The 14,575-nt window shown below is 38.7% G+C and overlaps 2 protein-coding genes across 3 annotated transcripts; both read right to left on the reverse strand.

The window, feature by feature from the left end:
• Positions 1–2,368: 2,368 nt before the first annotated feature.
• Positions 2,369–8,022, reverse strand: LOC118416718. Its single transcript, XM_035821931.1, has 7 exons — positions 7,928–8,022; positions 7,405–7,585; positions 6,780–6,839; positions 6,125–6,252; positions 5,507–5,654; positions 4,070–4,136; positions 2,369–3,781 (listed from the first exon to the last, which is right to left on the reverse strand). Exons 2-7 carry the CDS (start codon positions 7,564–7,566, stop codon positions 3,546–3,548), a joined length of 801 nt encoding a protein of 266 aa, XP_035677824.1. The 5' UTR covers positions 7,567–7,585; positions 7,928–8,022; the 3' UTR covers positions 2,369–3,545.
• Positions 8,023–8,351: 329 nt separating this feature from the next.
• Positions 8,352–13,389, reverse strand: LOC118416717. 2 transcript variants are annotated; one of them, XM_035821929.1, is made up of 7 exons: positions 13,246–13,389; positions 12,270–12,450; positions 11,366–11,425; positions 10,984–11,114; positions 10,485–10,629; positions 9,992–10,058; positions 8,352–9,676 (listed from the first exon to the last, which is right to left on the reverse strand). In XM_035821929.1, the coding sequence occupies exons 2-7, from the start codon at positions 12,429–12,431 to the stop codon at positions 9,441–9,443; spliced, it is 801 nt and encodes a 266-aa protein (XP_035677822.1). In that variant the 5' UTR covers positions 12,432–12,450; positions 13,246–13,389; the 3' UTR covers positions 8,352–9,440. The 2 variants fall into 2 exon arrangements, with proteins under 2 accessions (XP_035677822.1, XP_035677821.1); XM_035821928.1 differs by having other exon boundaries at positions 10,485–10,632.
• Positions 13,390–14,575: the final 1,186 nt, after the last annotated feature.

The raw sequence follows: 14,575 nt of genomic DNA on the forward strand, positions 1-14,575 counted from the left end.
TCTTTAATGTCTTGTTTTGTGTTTGTTACCTCCATGAAATGTCATGGAGGTTATATTTACCTCCATGAAAAAATGGAGGTATAGTTTTGAGTGTGTCTGTGTGTGTGTCTGTGTGTGTGTGTGTGTGTCTGTGTGTGTGTCTGTGTGTCCGCATATTTGTGGTCAGCATAACTTGAGAACCTCTCGATGGACTACGATGATATTTGGTATGTAGGTAGGGGTTGGGAAGACGAAGGTCAAGGTCAATTTTGGGCCCCCTGGTGTGTGGCCTTGGTACTGCAGCGCAACTTCCGGTTTTGCTATCTCGGTGTTCTGAACATGCTATGGTCAAGATTTTTAAGTATTAGATAGCTCTTGTGCTCAGGAAAAAATTACGTAAGTTTGGGCCCCCTAGCGTCTAGTTTTGGGATAGCAGGGGCATTTTTGTCAAAAACTTCTGACGAGGATAACTCAAGAAGGAAACAACGGATTTTCATGATTTTTGGTATATAGGTACCTTAGACAATGTTGTACAAGATTAAATACCAATTATGCAAAATAAGAGTACATTTGCATAATTAATGAGGATATTATATCATGGCAGTTTTTTCAATGTATCTCTTGTCCTGGATGTGATATGGTCTTGACAGTTGGCTGGTAGATAGCTTGCAGTGTCATGACAAAGTGGGGCAGGTTTCAGCCCCCTAACATGTAATTTCGGAACTGCAGGGGCGTTTTTGTCAAGACATTCTAAAGAGGATAACTGCAGAAAGGATTGATGGATTGGCATCATATTAGGCATGCGGGTACCTTAGGCAAAGATGTTCATAATGATATACATTTTATGCAAATGAGGACTTAATTTGCATAATTAATGAGGAAATTGTATAATTCCATTGTTTTCAATAACTGGACTTCAATAAATGTAACACATGTTAACTATGATAGGTGGAATATAAGCAGATACCAAATATGGTAATGAGGAACTTATTTGCATAATTTATGTAAAAATTGCAGAAACGCTTTATGATTAATAATGGGAATTTTATAATTGTGACATGTGTACGTTAGTCAATGATGAACAATACGATGCATAAATTATGTTAATGTGTTAGTCAATTGCATGAAATTTACGAAAGCTCTAAATTTTCATGGAGGTATGAGGTCGCCGAACTCTAGTTTACCCAGCGTTTGTGTGTGTGTGTGTGTGTCTGTCTGTCTGTCAACAAGATAACTCAAGAACGGCTGGATGGATTAGTTTCATACTTGGTGTGTTGGTGGGGTGCGATGAAAGCTAGAAGTGATTAGATTTTGGGCCCACTAGCGGCTTCCCTTGGTACTGCAGCGCAACTTCCGGTTTTGCTACCTCGTGTTCTAAACACGCTATGGCACGCTTTTTGAGTGGTAGATAGCTCTTGTGCTCAGGAATAAGGGACATAAGTTTTGGCCCCCTACCGACTAGGTTTGGGATAGCAGGGGCATTTTTGTCAAAAACTTCTGGAGAGGATAACTCAAGAAGGGAACAATGGATTTTCATGATTTTTGGTATGTAGGTATCTTAGACAATGTTGTACAAGATAAGATACTAATTATGCAAAATAGGAGTAAATTTGCATAATTAATGAGAATATTCTATCATAGCAGTTTTTTCAATGTATCTCTTGTCCCGGACATGATATAGTCTTGACATTTGGGTGGTAGATAGCATTAAGTGTCATGACAAAGTGGGGCAGATTTCGGCCCCCTAACATGTAATTTTGGAACTGCAGGGGCGTTTTTGTCAAGACATTCCAAAGCGAATAACTGCAGAAAGGATTGACGGATTGGCATCATTTTAGGGGTGCAGGTAGCTTAGGCAAAGGTGTTCATAATGATATACATGTTATGCAAATGAGGACCTTATTTGCATAATTAATGAGGAAATTGTATAATACCATTATTAGCAATAACTGGACTTCAATAAATGTAACACTTATTAATTATGATAGATGGAATATAAGCAGATACCAAATATGGTAATGAGGAACTTATTTGCATAATTTATGTAAAGATTGCAAAGCCGCTTTATGTTTAATGATTGGAATTTTATACTTGTGACATGTGTATGTTAGTCAATGATGAACAACACCCTCTCGGTAATATGGAATCGACTCTAGTCAATTGCATGAAATTTACAAAAGCTCTAAATTTTCATGGAGATATGAGGTCGCCGAACTCTAGTCTTAAGATAGTTCATGACCCAGATAAAAGTTTGATCTGAAATGCTAGAAGCAGCAAATGGAAATGAAATTTGCATCACCACAGATACCTGTAGCAGTTTATAAAAATGTATCAGAAAAGTTTGGATTTTTTTTACAGGTTTTATTTGCATCCTTCAAAATAGGTTAAATTTTGTCTATGTTTAATATATGATCTCCATGTATTTATCATAAGCAGTAAGCAGTGAACAACTGATGGCATTATATCAAGTAGCACAATTTATGCTACACACATAAATGTAGTATCAACTTGCTGGCATTCAGTAGCCTGGTATTCAGTCGTAATATAAGTCTCTTCTCTGCAAATACATCTGGTCCAGCTTGTATTTGCAGAGAGGACAAAAGATACTTGAGAGCTGTAAAAGTGCTGGATACCAAGTAGACATTCATGGCACACTGCAATATATAGTCTACAATGCTATTGAGTCAATTTAAATTTAGTAATCTCTCTCTATATATACATATATATATATATGTTACTGATATCTATGAAATACAATAAGGGTGCTGTTTAAAAGTGGAATCTCAATTAGAGCCAATTAGAGCAATATAATGCTTGGCATGTCAAGTGAAGCCAGTGTACTCTGGAAACCTGTATAGCTAGATCACAATCAAAATCAATTTTCATAAGCACTGTTTTTGGTCTTGTACATGTCCGAATCTGGTCCTTTTAAAAGTAATTCTGATTTGAAGATCAACCTTTAACTCATCCAACTTTGCTATGTTACCAACCCCATTACAATTTGTACTTAACAGTGTCTCAGTATTGGGTACTGGTATTATGGCATCAAAATATGCTATGATGTATTCATACCTGGTTACATTCATAGCAAACTTGGAATGTACACATCTCTAGGTTATCAGCCAACAATGAGTTCTACATCACTATGGTTGACATGTTTTTTCTGCATAACGTGACATCATAGAAACAGCGGATTGCTCATTCTTCAACGAAGACCGCAGTCCGTCAGTCGAAAATTTGGGTCCAATTTTTTGTGTTAGAAGTTAAGCTCAGAAAAATGTCAGAAAAGTTACTGTAGTATAGAAACACCAACTGCATACATGTATCTTGTTACACATTACATATATATAAAAATATCAATTCATAGTCTTCTCACAAAAGTAGATAATACAACATTCACCAAACTGCTAGCAAATGCGCAAACACTTTCAATTGTAATACAAAAACAAAACTTGTGCCCATGCACTGACAATGTGGGGGTAAAAGACCCAGTAGCAACAATTATGTATTTTCTTGTGTCATCTTGTTACGCATACGCCTGCTGCCTCTACATACACACATGTAACTTAGGCAGGTGGCTGGGTTTTGGTCTCGGCAGGTGGTTGAGCGGCTGCAGGTGCCTGAGCAGGTGCTGCACCAATGTTGGACTGTTGCATGTAAGGAGGCGGAGCCTGGGCGCCATAGTACCCCTGCATGGGGGCTGCTGCGGGGTACGGGTGCTGGGCGATGAACACCTGCTGCTGTGGCATGCCTCCAGCTGCACTGACAGTCGTGTAGGGAACACCTTGTGCACCTGGAACACCTGAATAAGGTCAGCAAAATTTAGAGCTCAGTAACGTGTCTAAAGATCTAACTGCTAGCTAGAATCTAGACAATAGGTTTAGATACACATTCATCAACACAACATCCGTTCATACATAATACCAAATACATTCATCAAACACATGATGATGATAATTACTGCCCTAGTTGTGATATTCTCAAACGATACTACGTGTATGTGTTTGACATTTGTGTACTATCCTGCTATACATCACACTCGAAAACTTGTGTGAGCTTGAACAATGACAAACAAAATATTATTATTTACCTGTTTGCACAACAACATAAGCAGCTTGGCCAGGCATCGTGTTAGGTCCCTGGTTGTACACAACCATCTGAGGAAAAAAAACTTGATTATAAAAATGTACAATCATCACTGTGCTTGTGGGTCATGTGGCATAACTGCAGAGTGTTTGTCCCAGAACCCAGAGGTCCTGGGACCCTATTCAGACCGGGCTTTTTTGGTCATCCCTGGACCGGGGGGGGGGCTTTTGAGGCCCTCCACTTTGAAGTCCTATAACTCTAAAACGACGTGCCGTAGGGCCACCAAATTTTTAGGACATGATATCGACATAATATCTGACAAGTATTTGACGTTTGACGTTACGTTGACGTAAGATGACGTAATTATGACGTCATCAATTTGATTATATTGGCCGGACCCATGAAAAAAGGGTATTCTCAGAAAACTTCAAGTTATTCTACCAAAATGTAACAACAAGTGCAGATAACAGAATAATAATGTTTATTACGACTTGCGTTGCCAATAGTAACATCAATGACGTCAAAATGACGTCATGAAATGAAATGACGTCATGCACATCTAAGATACCAGTTGGGCTCCGCCATATTATATCCACCACCTTGAATTTTTAAAAATACTTTTTTTGCAACAAATAATCACAAAGGGCAATGGAAATAGACTTCATTCATCCATTTACATGGTTTTTGATGAAAAAATACCAGGTAGTTATAAATTTTAAGGGATAATTATCACGTTATTCTTGATCTGGCCATACGGTCCGCCATCTTGGATTTTGGGCTGATGACGTCATCAAATTAGCATAATTTATGCATATATAATTATGTAAGATATGCTAGATAATATTAGATTTTATTTATGTAACAAAATAGCAGTAATATAGCAAATAAATGCGAAAAATACATTGTTAGAACCAAAAATAGTGATTTTTGGCAAAACAGCCTGTCAACAAACGGTTGCCATGGCAACACGAAAAAATGGAACATTTGTCAAACTTCGTGAAATTGTTGCCAACAATATTTTAGGAAAACTCACCAAATTTGGTGGCTCTAGCGTAAGCCGTTCTGGCGTTATAGGACATCAAAGTTAGCGCGGGCCTCAAAAGCCCCCCCCCCCCCCGGTCTGAATAGGGTTAATCCTGTCATGTAAAAGTGGGTACCTGACTTCAGCTGGGGAGGTAAAGGGCAGTGGAAGGAAAGGGATGGGCTCTTCCTTCCAATACCATGCCCCAGTGGATAACAACCCATTGCCACTACAACCTTATTGAAAGAGGGTATAGGACTACCTCTACCTTTTATGATTGGACAGGCAGTAATATTCACATGCTATTTTCAAAATAACAAACATTTTCAAGGTGATCTTATAGATGACATTCTAGCACTTGATAATCCTTTTTTGTGTGCTGCTGAATTGTGTATCTACAATATTGTACTTCAGACTTACAGGGGCATAATTGGGGTTGTTTGAGCTTGCCGGCCCACAGCAGGGCATGATGGCAGCTACGAAGGCCATAACAATCTCAATCAAGGCCAGCATAATATTCACCACATGCAGGGCTATGGCTGCTGCTGCACAGTCAGGATCATGGATGCTATGGGAACATTGATATCAACATTAGGAGCAATAGGTATTTAAGAAATAAAAACATATATTGTAAAATATATACAGACAGTGCTGGAATGTTTCGCTACTCCAGTAGGCAATACTGATTTTATCATATGGATAACAAGTTGTGCCAAAAAACGACTTCATTTTGTGGTCAAGAAGGTGACTGCACTTATAATTAAGACTTGGTTTATTGCACATTAAAAAAAGTTTACGACAAAATCAGTAAGATAGGAACAGGAGCAAATTTGTGTCATAAAAAATTGCCTCTTTTTCCTCCTCAAATTAGTATTCATTTTCCGAATTTTTTTCTGCAATTTGCAAAATGCTCATTTTAATTGCAACTTCTGTGTATGATAAACAGTACATGGTCACAAACATTTTTTTTGGTGTGGAAGCAGACAAAAATTACTTGGGTCAGTTGGATGTGATCCATAAACAAAGACAAGGCCTCACCTTGAGATCCCGGACCAACGATAACCACGGTAACACCTTGCATCGACGATAGACCCGACAATGCCCAGGGAGAAGCAACAGACTGCAGACATGATGGTGAAGATCCCCAGTATCATAAGTCCAACCATCTAGCAGAACAAAACCCAGAACATCCCTTAGAATATTACAATGTCTTTCATAGATTGCTTAAGGAGAAGGTCACACGTGCTGAGCAACTGCATCTTCATCTTGACGCGGACTTGAGGTGATGAGCATAATTTCTTTAAGAAAACAGTCAAGAAATCTTTTGTAACAAGTCTGTTTGCAGTGCACTTCATGTTCAGAATAAGTAATAATATTTCACACTTAAGGAAGTTGTATAAACACAACTTCATATTAATGATTCCCATGATTGACAAAGAAAGTTCATTTTTTGTTTGACAAAACCCAAAAAATTAAGCTTGGCAAGGTCCATGTTCTCAGTATACACTCAGACTGAAGACTTAATGTGAACATGTGATATTCATAGCAAATATAAACTACAAGCCAAACAAGCTTAAAGTACTGGAAATGAAATGGCAGATGACATAACATATATGTAATGTTATATTGTTAGATATACATTTAGAGCATCACGAATATTGTTGATGCATCATCTTGAAACCTTGAAACCTACCAGACCCTTGTTTGTTGGCTTTTTTCCACTGGAAATCGCCAGGATACCAGTGATGACAACCTGTGAGGAACAAAATACATTAGCTACCACATTTATGCATGAAACTTAGAAAACAATGCTATACAAAATGATCACAACTTGAAAGTGTAAAAAAACTAGAAAGGCAACCTTTTCATGAAAATGTAGAATGTTTTCCCCTTTTAAGTATTTTGTCAAGCTACTCACACACAATACTATACCATTAGGGTCATCCTATATAGTATTGTGTGCGAATGAAAGAAAATAACGTCTACTTGGTTTTTGGATCAGGTCATTAATGTAACGTTAACTACACTATACCATTAGGCTAACCCTATAGTATTGAGTGTGAGTAAAAAGAATTGTTCATATTCAAAACAACAGCTACATGTACTATCTAACCTATTCTCTAATTGACTACAAATTTCTCATGTTATTCAAAAACAGCTAATATCTAACCTAATTTTTGGTTGGCTACTAACAAAAGAAGATAGAAAACAATGTTTTTCCAATGAGATTTTATCAGCTCATAAAATCTCCTTGGATTTTCCCTACCGGGATTCTGGATCCGGAATTCCGGCAAATCAGGAGACTACAGTGTACTTACAAAAATGCCATTCCATATTGGTGCGCTGATGAAGTGGAACATGGTGAATGCACCCATGGAGGCAAACGCAGCATCCGCAGCTGTACCCAGGATGATGTTAAGAGATCCCATCACCACCAGGGTCCAGCCCATCCTTTGGAGGTACTTCCCATCGTACCCCATGTTTGATTGTAATCCAGTCCTGGTTTGAAGTCAGAGAATTGTTATAGCTATTAGACTACAGATTGGCACAAAATTTCAAATGTTGACGTTAATGTTACGTGTAAATGTCAGACTATACCATTAACGGTACGTTTTGTTTAGCCGGTGCGACTATACACGAAAAACGTATTTACTTGTAATACATAGACGTTGTTTTTCTGTATACAGAACACACTGACTGTTGCTGTGAACCTTGTTCCGCATTCTATCACAGATAGAACGAAGGATCCAGGCATTACAGCACTATCTTGGTAAGGAGGATAATCTAGGTGATAGAGGAAGTTTTAAGGTAGTACATAAATGAATAAATAACGTGACGCACCACGAAAACTTCAGCGTAGAGCTGTGTGACGGGCACCAGTTTGGAAGACGAGATCCACAGCTGACCTTTTACCTTGTGACTGTGGGTTATAGTATTATCACATGACCTGTGCCTAGTTAGCAAACATGTGGCTAATGATTAATGCTAATGTCCTGGTCTCCTGAGACTGGACTGCCGAAGAAGCTAATGTTTAACCATAAGATATCCCTGGTAATCTAGTACAGTGTGGATGTGGCTATTGTACATCAAAACATGATGTTGGTGTGATCTTTCTTTTGTTTTCAATGTCTCATTGTGTGTTTGTCTTAAGATAGTTCATGACCCAAATAAAAGTTTGATCTGAGATGCTAAATGCAGCAAAATGGGAATGAAATGTGCATCACTGCAGATACCTGTAGCAGTTTATAAAAATGTATCAACAAAGTTTGGATTTTTTCTACAGGTTTTATTTGCATCCTTCACAATAGGTTAAATTTTGTCTATGTTATATGATTTCCATGTATTTATCATGCATAAGCAGTAAGCAGTGAACAACTGATGGCATTATATTGAGAAGCACAATTCATGCTAAACACATAAATGTAGTATCAACTTGCTGGCATTCATTAGCCTGTTATCCAGTCGTAATATAGCTGCTGAGTCTCTTCTGTCCTCTCTGAAAATACGTCTGCTCCTGCTTGTATTTCAGAGAGGACAGAAGATACTTGAGAGCTGTAAATGTGCTGGATACCAAGTAGACATTCATGGCACACTGCAATATATAGTCTACAATGCTATAGAGTCAATCTAAATTTAGGTGCTGTTTATAATTAAGTGGAATCTCAATTAGAGCAATATAATGCATGGCATGTCACAATCAAAATCAATATTTCATAAGCACTGTTTTTGGTCTTGTGCATGTCCAAATCTGGTCCCTTTAAAGGTAATTCTGATTTGAAGATCAACCTTTAACTCATCCAACTTTGCTATGTTACCAACCCCATTACAATTTGTACTTAACAGTGTCTCAGTATTGGATACAGGTATCATGGAGTCAAACATCTGCTATAATGTGTGAATACCTGGTTTATTAATAACATTCATAATAAACTTGGAATGTAAACATCTCTAGACTATCAGCCAACAATGAGTTCTACATCACTATGGTTGACATGTTTTTTCTGCATAACGTGACATCACAGAAACGGCGCGGATTGCTCATTCTTCAACGAAGACCGCAGCCCGTCAGTCAAAAATTTGAGTCCAATTTTTTGTGTTAGAAGTTAAGCTCAGAAAAATTTCAAAAAAATTACTGTAGGATAGAAACACCAACTGCATACATGCATCTTGTTACACATTAAATACATATAAAAATATCAATTCATAGTCTTCTCACAAAAGTAGATAATACAACATTCACCAAACTGCTAGCAAATGCGCAAACACTTTCACCTGTAATACAAAAACAAAAGTTGTGCCCATGCACTGACAATGTGGGGGTAAAAGACCCAGTAGCAACAATTATGTATGTAACTTAGGCAGGTGGCTGGGTTTTGGTCTCGGCAGGTGGTTGAGCGGCTACAGGTGCCTGAGCAGGTGCTGCACCAATGTTGGACTGTTGCATGTAAGGAGGCGGAGCCTGGGCGCCATAGTACCCCTGCATGGGGGCTGCTGCAGGGTACGGGTGCTGGGCGATGAACACCTGCTGCTGTGGCATGCCTCCAGGTGTACTGACAGTCGTGTAGGGAACACCTTGTGCACCTGGAACACCTGAATAAGATCAGCAAGGATTAGAGCTCAGTAACATGTAATGTACGTGTCCTGATATCTACAGTAACTGCTAGCAAGAATCATACACAATAGGTTTTGATATACATTCTTCAATACAACATCTGTGAGCTTATCATCCATACTACAAAATACAAATAGCAAACACATGAAGATGATAATTACTGCTCTAGTTGTGATATAATCAAATAATACAAGACAATAAGTAATACTATGTGTTTGACATTTGTGTGCCATCCTGCTACAGATGACACTCGAAGACTTTTGAGCTTGAACAGTGACAAATGAAATGTTTACCTGTTTGCACAACAACATAAGCAGCCTGGCCTGGCATCATGTTTGGTCCCTGGTTGTACACAACCACCTAAGGAAAAATCATTAGCATTGTCATATAATCATCACTTTGATAGTCTTGTGCTGTTTCCAAAATATCATCCATTTCCAAGATTATGACATTTTTTAATGACATTGTATCACCTGATATAAACTGTTTTTGTGTGCTGCTGAATTGTGTATCTGTTACAATTGTTATAGAGCTCATCTGTGTTGGTAGTTATCATAGTGCAATGCTAAACTTTCTTCCAACACAAAGGTATACACCGTATACACGTATCAAATTTTCAATGACTACTGTTGCATTCTTGCAAGTTTACGTTCTGAAGTGATTGGTCATCAGTATTGATCCTGAAGAAGGCGGCAGTGGTTGTTGAAAATATGATCCGTGTACACCTATGTGTTGGAAGAAAGTTTAGCATTGTGTTAATTGTTACATTTGTATTTTTCCACTTACAGGGGCAACATGGGGGTTGTTTGAAGTTGCCAGCCCACAGCAGGGCATGATGGCAGCTACGAAGGCCATGACAATCTCAGCCAGAGCCAGGAGAACATTCACCACATGCAGGGCAATGGCCGCGGATGTACAGTCATGGCGGTAGCTGCTATGGGAACAAAACAAAATAGGAGTAAGAACCTGTTGGATAAAATAACTTCTGCAGCCCGCTACAAGAACTCAACAAACAGATATGTCACAAGTTAGTACATCTTGTAATTGCCATGTGTATGGAAGAAAAAAAACACATTTGTAATACATACAGAGAGTGCTGGAAAGTTTCAGTACTCCACTAGGCCATTTAGTTACAATGATGACATCCTCAGGGCATAGCAAAAATGATGTGAGCCTGAGAAAAATTTTTTTGCAAATTTCTATATATAATTATGAGTACATACGCTTTCTTGTGGAAACACAAAAATTGCTTGAGTGTGATCCACAAACAAAGGCAATGTCTCACCTCCAGGATCCATAACCATAACCCCAACCATAACCACAGCTGGAATCGACAATAGACCCGACAATGCCCAGGGAGAAGCAACAGACTGCAGACATGATGGTGAAGATCCCCAGTATCATAAGTCCCACCATCTAGTAGAACAAAACATCATATTAGAAAGTTAAGGTACATGCAATAGACTACCCCCCCCCCCCAATTGAACTCTCTTCCATTGACGTTTGCTTATGGAAAAGGTCACACATGCTGAGCAACAACAAGTCTATAGTAAAACAACCTTATAGTACTGTAAAACAATGAAATGGTATATGATACACATTGTACTTAAATATTTACAGCACCACAAATATTGTTGATGCAATTCATCTTGAAACTTGAAACCTACCAGACCCTTGTTTGTCGGCTTTTTTCCACTGGAAATCGCCAGGATACCAGTGATGACAACCTGTGAGGAACAAAATACATTAGCCACCACAATGGGAACGACTTCTGGCGCTAACTGCACGTTGCAGTGACGTGCTGGTCATACAGATAATCGACATACATAAAAACTTGCTAAAACACTGACTAGTATCTACTATGGTGCTGAGACTAAACTAGGTGGTGGGTTAAAAAACGGGATAAGATAACGAACGAGTGGAATAGAAAGTTCAAGGACGTTGTTGGGCGGTGGATGGAAGTTCGTTCGAGATCTGGAGATCTCACTCTGGTTCTCGCAAGATCTCGCGGTGTTCATCACGTTGTTTGCCCACAATTCCCCCGTATGACGTCATCTCGTCATACGCCCATGATAGTGTGCATTTTAGTGGAAACTAGGAAAACAATGTTATGACTATGAGGACAAAATTATCACAACTTGAAACTAGAAAGGTAACCTTTTCACGAAAATGCAGAATGTTTTCCCCATAGCCTTTTGTCAAGCTACTCATATACAATACTATACCATTACGCTCAGCCTTTAGTATTGTGTGCCAGTAAAAAACAGTAAAAACCTACAACTACTTGGTTTTTGGACCAGGTAGTAAACTATACTATACCATCAGAATCACCCTATATTATTGTGTGTGAGTAAGAAACAAATTGCTCATATTCAAAACAACAGCTACTTTGTAACCTAACCTCTGATTGGCTACAAATTGCTCATATTTACAACAACAGCTAATACTTTTGTATCTAACGTAATCTACTAACAGAAGAACAATATGTTTTTCCAAAGATCTGATAAAAGCTCCAATGGTTTTTCCATATCAGAGAAATCATAATGATCGTAAAATCAGGAGACTACTTACAAAAATGCCATTCCATATTGGTGCGCTGATGTAGTGGAAGATGGTGAATGCACCCATGGAGGCAAACGCAGCATCCGCAGCTATACCCAGGATGATGTTGAGAGATCCCATCACCACCAGGGTCCAGCCCATTCCTTGGAGGTACTTCCCATCGTACCCCATGTTTGATTGTATTCCAGTCCTGGTATGAAGTAAGAGAATTGTTATAGCTATTAGACTACAGATTGGCACAAAATTTCACATGTTGACGTTAATGTTACATGTAAATAAAATGTCAGACTATACATAATATTACCATTAACGATACGTTTTGTTACATAGATTTCTGGGGTGGATATACAAGGTGTACATACATGTAGATGACTATGATTTTTCCTACACTATAAATAATAATATAATAATAATAATAATCTGGTGTATTTTGCCAGCCAGTAGGTACCCAAAGTAATAGTAATGAGGCTGTTAAACGTGGTCGAGGCACCTCCTCAAGCACAGGACATGTGCGGTGAAAACATTGACTTTTGTTATGGATAGATGTACGTTATAAGCCCATTTACAAAGTCCAGAACACATGTACGGCGACAGGAATTCTATTTCTAGGTAATATGTCAAAGGTATCAAAAGGCCTCGAAAAAGAAAACAAAACCCGCCTGGACGTTATTATGCAAATCGAAAGAATGGTCGAGACAAGGACTGCTTTCTTTTTCGGGGCCTTTACCTTTGGCAAGTTGTTACATGTACCAAGAATTCCTGTCGTGGCACATGCGTTCTGACATCTGTGAAAGGAATCTATTTCCTGCTTAGGACCTTTCAGTCCAGCTTGGAGAAGGACATAATTTTGGCCAAACAACACTTCATAGAGTAACAGCAGCATTTTTGAACCAAAATTTTGTCATAGTTTACGGTAACTATCATGTAAACGTAGCAAATTGGGGTCTCAAGACGCTACAAAGGTCTTAATTTCGCTGTGACGCACCTTGACTTCAGGAGAGAGCAGCGACGCACCCTGACAGCAGCACAAAATGGCTTCCACTTTCGGGTGGTGTGACGTCACTCACAGTGACGCATTTGTTGCCACCACCTGTGATGGAAACTAAAGTAGGGCGTAACGTTACTTTGATGTTACTTTTATATATAGCAGCCCTAATATACAATCAAATATGCCCACCCATAGTCGCACGGTTCGCAAAAGTTTATGTTAAAACCACATAATGTTCCTTTGAAGCATTTTTTACCACAAGGTGTAAGTTGACTTGCTCACGGTCTCACAGTGACCCCTAGTGATCAGAAAGCAAACTGCAGGTATTTCGAGAAAAACTGAAGCTGCAATCATGATTGGCTAAACAGTGTTTATCCTTAATATGATTGGACAAAGGTAACCAATGGTAGACATTTAAAATTGAAGGATAGGGTAAAACACACCGTAGATGTTAAGTTGATGGGCTGGTGACGATCTTGCTGGTTTTGGCAACGTAAAGGAAAGTCAAATGTTTGTAATTCAGATTTACACCCGGCACTTGTCTTCTGTGCGTTCTAGGGCGTAATCTGCAGTGATGATCTCTTCTGCAACCTGCCGGTGTTTGATCTATAGCAGGTGTATCCTGTACTTGTAAATCCATGCACAGTGCCCTCATCTCCTGTTCTTCGGGCACAAAATAGATGAAACTTTACAGGTCGACAGAAAAGAGAAGCACGTTTGTCAGGCTACAGAAATGTCGATATTTTTTCACATCAATATGATGTTCGTTCAGTTTCAGTTCAGTTTATTTGGAAAAATCGACTTGCATGTACACTTTCCAACATAGCCACATGAAATCTGCTGATTTACAGAGGCGCTGTCCTTGTCATAAAATATGTTAACGTTATAAAATACAAGATTCACAAAACAATTAGGTAAAAATGTAATCAATTTAGAATACAGCTTAAGATAGATAAATTATAAAATCAGCTCTTAGAGTAGAGTTTCAATGCATGGGGCATAAAGGAGTGGTCGTGAAGATCTAGATTTGTTCTACTGAAAAAGGCGGTCACTTCTTTACTATAAATGCGCTGTGAATTTGCTTAATTCAGACAACAAAGTTAAAACAATCCTCCACCATTTTGTGCAGTTTTTTCTGCTGTTGTTGGGCTTGGCTATATGTATTTCTGTATTAAGTTATTGACGGGAAAAAGTATGCTCCAACGTTTCCACGTATCGAGGGTTTATGAGATTTTATTTCAAAGAAGCCTCATTTGCGGTAAGAGAAAAAGAAAACACGACGTGTTTTTGTTGTCGTCCAAAGCCGTACTTCTCGGGTCATCCTGCG

Source organism: Branchiostoma floridae, chromosome 5 (genome assembly GCF_000003815.2).
Source record: "Branchiostoma floridae strain S238N-H82 chromosome 5, Bfl_VNyyK, whole genome shotgun sequence".
Classification (NCBI taxonomy): domain Eukaryota; kingdom Metazoa; phylum Chordata; class Leptocardii; order Amphioxiformes; family Branchiostomatidae; genus Branchiostoma; species Branchiostoma floridae.

Excerpts from the sequence above, each read along its gene's own strand:
- LOC118416718 (XM_035821931.1), bottom strand. The coding sequence starts at position 7,566 with ATGGGGTACGATGGGAAGTACCTCCAAAGGATGGGCTGGACCCTGGTG. Across the intron at positions 6,253-6,779 it reads AGCCAACAAACAAGGGTCTG|ATGGTTGGACTTATGATACT; the intron begins GTAGGTTTCAAG and ends TTGTTCTGCTAG. Across the intron at positions 5,655-6,124 it reads CGTTGGTCCGGGATCTCAAG|CATCCATGATCCTGACTGTG; the intron begins GTGAGGCCTTGT and ends ATGTTCCCATAG.
- LOC118416717 (XM_035821928.1), bottom strand. The coding sequence starts at position 12,431 with ATGGGGTACGATGGGAAGTACCTCCAAGGAATGGGCTGGACCCTGGTG. Across the intron at positions 11,426-12,269 it reads CAATATGGAATGGCATTTTT|GTTGTCATCACTGGTATCCT; the intron begins GTAAGTAGTCTC and ends TGTTCCTCACAG. Across the intron at positions 10,633-10,983 it reads TATGGTTATGGATCCTGGAG|CAGCTACCGCCATGACTGTA; the intron begins GTGAGACATTGC and ends TTGTTCCCATAG.